Source organism: Falco cherrug, chromosome 1, assembly GCF_023634085.1.
Source record: "Falco cherrug isolate bFalChe1 chromosome 1, bFalChe1.pri, whole genome shotgun sequence".
Taxonomy (NCBI): Eukaryota; Metazoa; Chordata; class Aves; order Falconiformes; family Falconidae; genus Falco; species Falco cherrug.
The window spans coordinates 74,896,283-74,904,884 of NC_073697.1; the positions used below are offsets into that span (position 1 = coordinate 74,896,283).

Consider the following 8,602-nt stretch of genomic DNA (forward strand, 5'->3'; position numbering starts at 1 on the left):
AGTGGTCAAATGTGTTGCATCCATCATTTCACAAGTGAAACGAACAAAACTGTCATGAACACGAAGAAAGAAAAGCCATCGTCTCCCTTGATGCTAATGCAAAGACACACAGCTAGCCCAGCAAGGCTCCTTTAGCCAGGAGGATGGGAGCCGGGATCGCAAAGAAACTCTGCAGCTGCTACACAGTCAAATTTTCCCCTTAAACCCTAAGATGCGATCGGTCTGTTACAAGCTCTTAAGAAAGAAGTCTTAAGATGTAACCGTCTCCTAGCGTCACTTTAACAGTCTACAGCTAAGAAGAAATCATAAAAAAAAAAAAAAAAAAGTCATTCTCCCTTTAAAAGGAGGGCGCCGAGCGCTGCCTCCCCGGTGCAATGTTGGATGCGATACAGCCGCACGCTGCCGCCAGGAGTGACCCCCGTGAAGTTGCGGTACCCAAGGGGAGCGGTACCCCCGGCTCGGGGGAGGGAGGGCCACACCGGGGGCTGGCGCATCGGTGTCCTGCAGGAAGGCTCCTGACGGCCGGGCTTTCCAAACGCTCTTCCCGCTCCCCCTTCCACAGAAATCCGCCACGGATCCTCACGACAGGCACCGGCAGACATATTTATAAAGCCAACCCCAGGGAGAGCGGCAGCTGCCCCAAGACCGGGGCCAGCACCGCCCCGGGGACCTCCCCACCCCCCCGGCGGGACCCTGCCCCCAAATGCACCTTCCCCGGGGCGGCGCGGCGCGGCGCCGGCCGCTCGCCCCCACGTTTCCCGGCTCCCGCTCCGCCTGCGTGCCGAGCCTGCAGATGGGCGAGCGGCCGCGGGGGAAGCGCCCTGCCCTCCCCTCCCTCCGCTCCAGCGCATCCCCGGCCGGCGCAGGGGGGCCGCCCGCCCTCGGGAACAAAACGCCGCTCGGCATCGGGGCTCGGCGCTACCAGGAAGAAGGAGGGCTGTCGGGCCACGGATGGCTCCGGATAACGGGGAGCCGGGGGGGGGGGGGAACACACGACACCGGGAGACGGGAGGAATCCCGGCGCCCTCTCCCCGGCTGGGAGCGCGGGCAGCGCCGTGCTCGGGCATCACCCGAGCCGCCCCGCCGCGGCCGGGAGGGGGGGCCCGCCGCCGCGGCCAGCTGCCCTCTGCACCCCGGCGGGGGAGGCCGCTGCCCTGCCCCGGGTGCCGCGGCCCGGCAGGCGCCCACCCAGCCACGGGGTGGCGGCCTGGGAAGGGGGTGCGGGGCCGCCAGAGCCCCCCGCCCCTGCGGCCGCCCGCGGGAGGGGAAGCGCTCACGTTGCCAAACCACCTGTTCCGCCGCGGGAGAGGGAGGCGGGATGGCGGGGGGGGGAGCTTTGCGTGGCTGTCACGATGGTGTCAGGGTCTCCCCCGCCCGAGGGCGAGCCGGGGCAAGGGGAAGGCAGGCTGGAGCTGGGGGGCTGCGGGGAGGGACCGGGGAAGTGGCCGAGCCCTGCCCGCCGCCGCCCCCCCCCCCCCCCCCCCCCCCCCCCGATCATCAGCCGCGCAATCCCTCAAGGTCTAAAGCACGCACATACCCCGCCGGCAAGAAACCTTTACCAGAGCGGTAGGGGGAAAGCGGACGCCCAAGATCCTGGTGGGAAGCAATTATAAGAGGGGAACAAACAAAACAAAAAGCAAGCGAGCAAGGGATAAAAGAAAGCGGGGGCTGCGGGGGGAGGGGGGGAAAGCCTGCCAAGAGAAGGAAGGTTGCAAAGGAGAGCTAGAAAAGTGTCCAGCAGCACCGGGAGACGCAGCACCCCCTTACCGATATGAATGATTGAATCTGCAATCGCCGCTTTCCAGGTTCGAGTCCAACAGACGGACACGACCAGGATGAGGGAGAAAACTTCCATCTCCTCCGGAGGTCCAGGCTTTGTAACGACAGATCTCTTCGCCAAACGGTGCCACCGCGGCGCAGGAAACCCAAGAGTTTGAGGTGCCGCCGGAGGAGCGTGTAAATCCCGGTGGCTGGCGCACCGCCGCGGCCGGGCAGGGAGCGAGCCCGGCGCCCCTCTCCTCGCTGAAACCCCGCGTCACTTCGGGGGGCTCCTGGGCAGCACCAGAGTTGCTGGGAGCGCCGGCAGCAAATCCATCCAGCCCGGGCGCCGCCGCGGGCAGCAGCCGCCTCTGCTGGTCAGACAATCCCCATCCTTCCGCCGGGTCCAGGGATCCGCTCGGTCCCGGCTGCTGCACAGCAACTTCCAACCCACACCACGCACACGCTCACACACACACACACGGACACGCACACACGAGCACACACACACGGACACACAAACCCTCTTGGCCAGAGAAGCCCCAGGAGCCCGCAGCAAATAGCTCGCCTTCAGCGAGGGGGAGGAGCGGGCAACCGGGAGAGCAGGCGATCCCGCTTCCAGTAACCAGATTCCTGCAGGAAAAGCCCCCCCGGAGGCCAAAAAACAAAGTGAACTTCAAGGTAATGCAGATAGTATAATGCAGAGATTTCCCCCCACACACAGACCCTTCGCTTAAAAAAATTGCCCCCCACAACTGGAGGAAAAAAAAAATATCAATAAAGCAATCTGCAAAGGAAGCCCGGCGTGCTGTCTCTTGTCGCGCAAGGTAGTGGTTGGACAGGGCAGGAGCGAGAGGAGGAGTGCCCGAGCCAGGCAGAGGAAAGCAGATGATGGTCTGCAGGTTGCTTTTAGAGCTTGCTTTGCTGGTGGGATGCAGAGAGAGCTGGCAGCTCCAGCACCAGCCAGCACGTTGCCTAGAAATGGATCACCTAGGAGAAGGAGAGAGAGCGAGAGATAAGTGCTATCAGCCAGAGAGAGAGAAACGGAGAGAGAGAGCGAGCGCGCTTCTCTCTAATAACCACCTCCTCCCCCTATCTGCAATACAAGGGAGAAACAAAACAGAGCTCTCATCTCCCTTGAAATCTTCAGCTGGGACTAAGGAAGAGACATGGGCAGGAGTGCATACAGTCTAAAAATACATTGGGGGTGGGGGAGAAGATCTTTTTGAAGTGTTATGCTCAGCTTAAAAAAAAAAAAAAAAAAAAAAAAAAAAAAAAACCAACCACCACCCCATTTATTTAACCTTGTAACTCCACTGCAGGTATCAAGTTCAAAGCTAGATGAGCACTTTTGCTTGTTGGTCTTTGACAACTGAGTCAGGGACATTGCTTGAAGGGGAAAAGGAAAAAAAAAATATCAGGGACACCTGGCCTCAAGGGGAAAATGAAGACCTAAAAATCTATTAATATGACTTTAATTATCTGTGTTCTTGATGGAATTCTCACAATTCTTTAAAGCAATGAATTGGCTTTTTCCTTCCTCTCTCTTTAGGTAGTGGAGAAATTTCTATGGGAAAACATTTAGAGTGCACTTTTCATGCTCAGGGTACTATGAATTCATTAACCAATTAATCCTCAGACTTCTCATGCTGTAGTTAAATACTTTATCCCCATTACACAGAGAGAGAACTGCACAGAGAGGTTAAGCATGTTCCTATAAACTATTCTAAATCCCCACATTATGTCTTATTACCCTTTCTTCTGACTTTTATTTTTCTAGTCAGGCTAAAGACAGGACACAGAAGTCAAAGAATTGCTCCAACGTAGTGGTTATATCCTAAACTTACGTAAGCCATTGATAAGAGCTGGTAGTCCCTTTAGAAGTCTAAGTAGAGGTCAATCAACCCCTTTTCTTCAGAAAGAACCTTTTTTGAAGGCATCTCCTTAAGTTATAGCATTCAACTTAAGTTCATCATACCTGACTTTCACCTGTCTTCTTTCAGCCATGGGACTAGTTAGCACTTGTATACGTACAAGATTTAAGGATTTAGTTCAGGAGAAAGTAGTAATATTTGTAAGGAAAGGCAAACTAAACCAGTGTTAAAGAGCAAGATAACTGAATCTATTAAAAAAAAAAACCAAAACAAAACACCCAAACAACAACAAAACAACCCCAACCAAACAAACCACCAACAGCACTGTCTACTTTGCCTGGGTCCACATTGACAGGTGACTGCTTCCCTAAAGATGGTAACACTCAAATGACTTCAAGTGAGATCACAAGCACAAGGCAGGGCTCATCTTTTCACTGACTAGAATGGGCTTTCTCTCATCTAGGAGCTATAACAAATGAAAACTAAAATTGACTGTAAGAGACAAAAGAAAAAGTATGTAAAGAGAACAGTAGATGATGATCAGTGTGAAGCAAAAGTCTCACAAATTATGTCACGTGCTGCATCTGTCCATATCCTCTGTGCGAGTCACAGATCTGTTGTCAACAGCAAACAGTAAAAAAGGTGCTTTTTTTTTCTGTAAATGACAATTTATGCACAGTATCAGTGAGTGTAGTGGGCATTAATTTTACAAGTAATAAATTCTGATTCATCTGAGAAACTTCTGAAGCTGCTTGCTTGAGTCATTATTACTTCTCCACAAAAGAACAGAGTCCACAAGAAATGTTAATTCCCTTCTTTGGGGGGCATGTCAGAGCAGTACTCTTTAATAATGTACAATGCACAGTAGGCAGAATAGGAAATGTAATGAAAACCTTTGGAAAATTATAACCATTTAATCCTCAGTTTAGATAATACCAAGAATTTTGAGGCCTTATTTAGAAAGCAGCTATCCTTACTGACTCTTTTAAGCATCCAGTATCCTGAATTGGTCACACTAAATGGAAATTTTTGCTTAGGTCTGTAGACATATTTAACAGGACAGGAGGCACAGGACAAGCCAAGAGCTTGTACTTCACAAATACCCTCTAAAGAATAAAACCCACTTTTGGAGTGTAGCTTTGAACAATAATTCCAGTGGTAACACTACCTGAAAATTTGAGAGGAAAAAGCCTGCAGTAAATTTAAAAATAAATTTAAATAAACTTACTTTACATAATTAACATATTATTGATTTAACATGTATCCACCACAGAGATAAAATAATTTGCATTTCCTCACTTTCATTCTCTTCAATTCTTATTCATTAAAAAAAACAACTGCTGTCATCCATTTAAAAAGACTGAAAAAAATCTTACACTATGTGGTTGGTTCAAGGTATCAGAGAAAAGTGCTGAAGAAGGATAATGGATTGAATTATCCAGTTAAAGTCAGGGGGGGAAAAAAGAGTTCCAGAGCAGGAGTTACTGATACTGTGAAAATATTGTCCTAAAAACCCCAACCCCCCCAAAAAAACAACCACAAACCAAACCCAAAAAACCCACCCCAAACCAAAGAAACTACTAATCAGACCTGGCTGAACACCGAACACAGGCCTATGAGCACCATTCTTAGAACTTCAGGGACTGCTGTCTCAGGCACTTTGGAAACAAGTCGCACACGTTTCACCCATGCTGCCCACCCTTCGCTACAACTTTCCTCCCAAAATTTCCTCAGCTACATCACCTCATCTTCACCATTAGCATCCATGGGAGAAGCATCACCATCAGCCAACCAATATTGCTAACAACGGGGAGTAGTCGTCTTCTTTCTACTACTCTAACTGAAGTGTGGTTAATGGTTTATGTACCTTATGTATCCACTGATCAGCTATTACAGTGTGGCACATTAATGCAGGCCCTAGAGGAGCAGCAAAGAAAGGATGTTCTTGTAAAACACAGGCAGCGGGGGAAAAAGAGTGTCCATCTAATGTTTATTTCCTTACACCCACTCATAATACTCTGCTACCTTAACCAAGTCAGCCTGGGACCTGAGCTTCTGTCTATAGAGAAAAGACACTTAAATACAAAAAAGTCTCACGTGCCTTTTACTCACCTATGCCCCTTTTCCCTTCTGGTTGTCCATACAAACAGATCTGACTGTGCAGAGGTCAACTTTTGATTTGTTTAATTCCGAGTCCCAAGATATCCTTCAGGTATTTGAAGAAATTAATATAGTGATTGAACAGTCTCACTTACAACCTTCAGTGCTGGTAGGTGAACAGAATAGCTAAGCCTTACAACAATAGACCTAAATCACATAGCAAGTATTTACCATTCCTACACATAAACATTAAAACTCCTTTTGCACATTAGAATGCAATATTTTATATTCAAAGGTATTTCAAAACATACAAAATGTTTAGATGAGGTGAAATCAGGTTACAGCCTAGGTTAGTCCATTTGCTCAAACACCTTTTTCAGGAAGGCCCATAAGTTATTACATCAGAGGAAAAAAAACCAGTATGCATCCATCACACCCTTCTGTGCTGTACCCAGTGGGAAAGGGAGGTAGGAGAGACTCCTTACTGACCCTACTAAAGCATCATTTCCTATCTTGAAGTTTGGTATTCAATTAACCTTTTAATCTTAGCTTGCATAGTTATAAATCTTGTTAACAGTCACAGAGTTATCCTAAAATTAAAATAAATAAAAAAGGAAAAAAACCCTCTAACCCCCAAACAAACCATCAGCATTAAACTTAGTGACCTTCTGTAGCAGTGGATTCCAGAAGTGCCAACTGGCGGTGAAAAATAAACATTTCTTTTACTTGGTTCTAATTTACTCCCTCTCTTTCATGAAACAGTTCAATATTATTGCATTAAGAGGTGGGATTAAAAAGAACCAATCATCTGTTAAAGGACAGAAGCATCAATCACAAATATGTAACAGTCATACCCAAATTGTTATTGATGCCATTTGAACATGGCAGAAAGGCCAGGAAGGCCCACCTACTACTGCTAAGATTAATTTCTATTTCTGGACTCTTAATATCTTTTCTTCCCCACCCTCCATTTTTACTACATCTACCACATTTTACTACATCTACATACACTTTACTACATTACAGTACGATGTACTACTACTACTTATTCGAGTCTTTGTGGGTCATTTTTTAAATGAATGCTCCTGATGTGAAAAGTAAGAGTAATTCTGTGAATCTCCATATTTCTTTGATGGCTGTATGGAAACATGCTTTTTTCCTCTCTCTTCAGATGGTATCTGGAAGTTCTGACCCGTCACCAAGTAATAACATTATAGATGAAACACAGGACCCTGTAAGACCCTCAGTACTAAATTCACGACAGATAAGCAGATTCAGCAACCGGCTCAGCACAGGCAGCTCCCTGCAGAGCCATTTCAGTGGACCCAGGATCTCCCCTTAAGGCTGTCGTTCCCAGATCAAATCCTAATTTTCATGTGATGAGGCAAAAAAAGTTGTCATGAATATCAATTTAATTCTTGTTACTTATGATTACTTATGATGTAGGCTGCAAGAAGATCTGCCTGACTTTAAAATTTGGTGTACTCAAGGCTGACCAGATAAATATCTCATGATAGTAAGTCAACTAACCATGGGCCTCCACCCCCCAGTTTGTATAGGACAACGTGAACACTATTTCAATCTAAGTAACACTGAGTTTCCCCTGGTTTAAGAACACCAACTGACAAACATCCCCCACCTGGCACTGCTGGGTTTTTTTTGTATTTTTGTACTTTTTTTTAAATAAATGCATTTTTGAAGCATTGACATAAAGCAACTGACTGACAGACCTATCAAGAGACCATGTGTCAACAAGCAAATGTCCCTCTGCCACCGAGCCAGCCCTCAGACTCTCAGGAAAGCTGCTAGCTCTGAGAGGTTATTTCGGTTGACATGTCTACTCAGTCTTTGCTTTACCTGGCACAGCTTCAAACAAGAAGTCATCTGGGAGGGCTTTAGTTAAGAGGACATCTGTCCATTAGGAAATGGACTTGCTTCAGTGACCGCCAAATAACCTTTAAATGCAAGCTTTAGCCCTCTGCCAACTTTAGGGTTGGGCTCTGCATTATGAAAGAGGTCGGGGTTAACAGGACCATTGCAATTCTTAGTAGTGGCCCAGACATTGACTCCATAGTCCTGTCAAACTTGTGGTGAAACATGCACTCTTGGGCCTCTGTCCACTTCTGAACGATGGGGATAATCTTGCCTTTACTTAATGGAATACTTCGAAGGACTAAATTAGTTAGTTTTTTTCAAATGCAAACTATTAAATACTTTTTCTAATTTCCTTCATTCTGTTTCTCCATACCTTAAACACATGAATGTGTCTACATCTGCAAGAGTGTGTGTGTGTGCATGTGCACATTCAGATAGATAGATAGAAAGTAATTTCATTTGGCCGTTATACAAATAAACAGAACATTAAATATTTAATGCATTTCAACAGAAAGTGCACGTTGTGGCCTTGAACATCTTATCACAAAGGAACAAATACCAAACCAGAATCAGGAGTTATCCTGCTGGGCAGAAGAAATGCAAAAAGTTTTGTGCAGTACATAGGAAGGATTTCAAAGCTTTTTTTGCTTTTTTGAAACTACGTTATAACTGAATTTAGTTGAGAGCTTGTGTCTTATCCTTTAGCCTCACTACACAAAAGTCAGAAAGTGGGTATGAAGTAAAGTCAACCCTTAGAGCAACCAGTGTTATCAAAGTGAAGTAACAGGGATTGCTGCTGAGGTAGATTTATTTTGCCTCCATTTATACTCATGTTATAGATCTCCTGTGCGACCTGAGCCATCCTGTTATGTACCTCACTCAGAAGCTGTTATGCTACTGGAGGGAGGACACAGTGCCTAATAACAGACAAAGACTTCTTGGCCATGATCTGAACAGGAGAAAAAAACAAAACAGAAATCAAGTCATTCATTTCA

General features: G+C 46.7%; 1 protein-coding gene across 1 annotated transcript in view; it reads right to left on the bottom strand.

The window, feature by feature from the left end:
* The window catches only part of GRID2 (glutamate ionotropic receptor delta type subunit 2), a 730,680-nt gene extending 727,841 nt beyond the window's left edge, over positions 1-2,839 (bottom strand). Inside the window, exon 1 of the mRNA XM_027812082.2 lies at positions 1,768-2,839. Coding sequence (XP_027667883.2) covers positions 1,768-1,855 — 88 coding nt within the window. The 5' untranslated portion in view covers positions 1,856-2,839. The remainder of the gene's footprint in view (positions 1-1,767) is intronic.
* Positions 2,840-8,602: the final 5,763 nt, after the last annotated feature.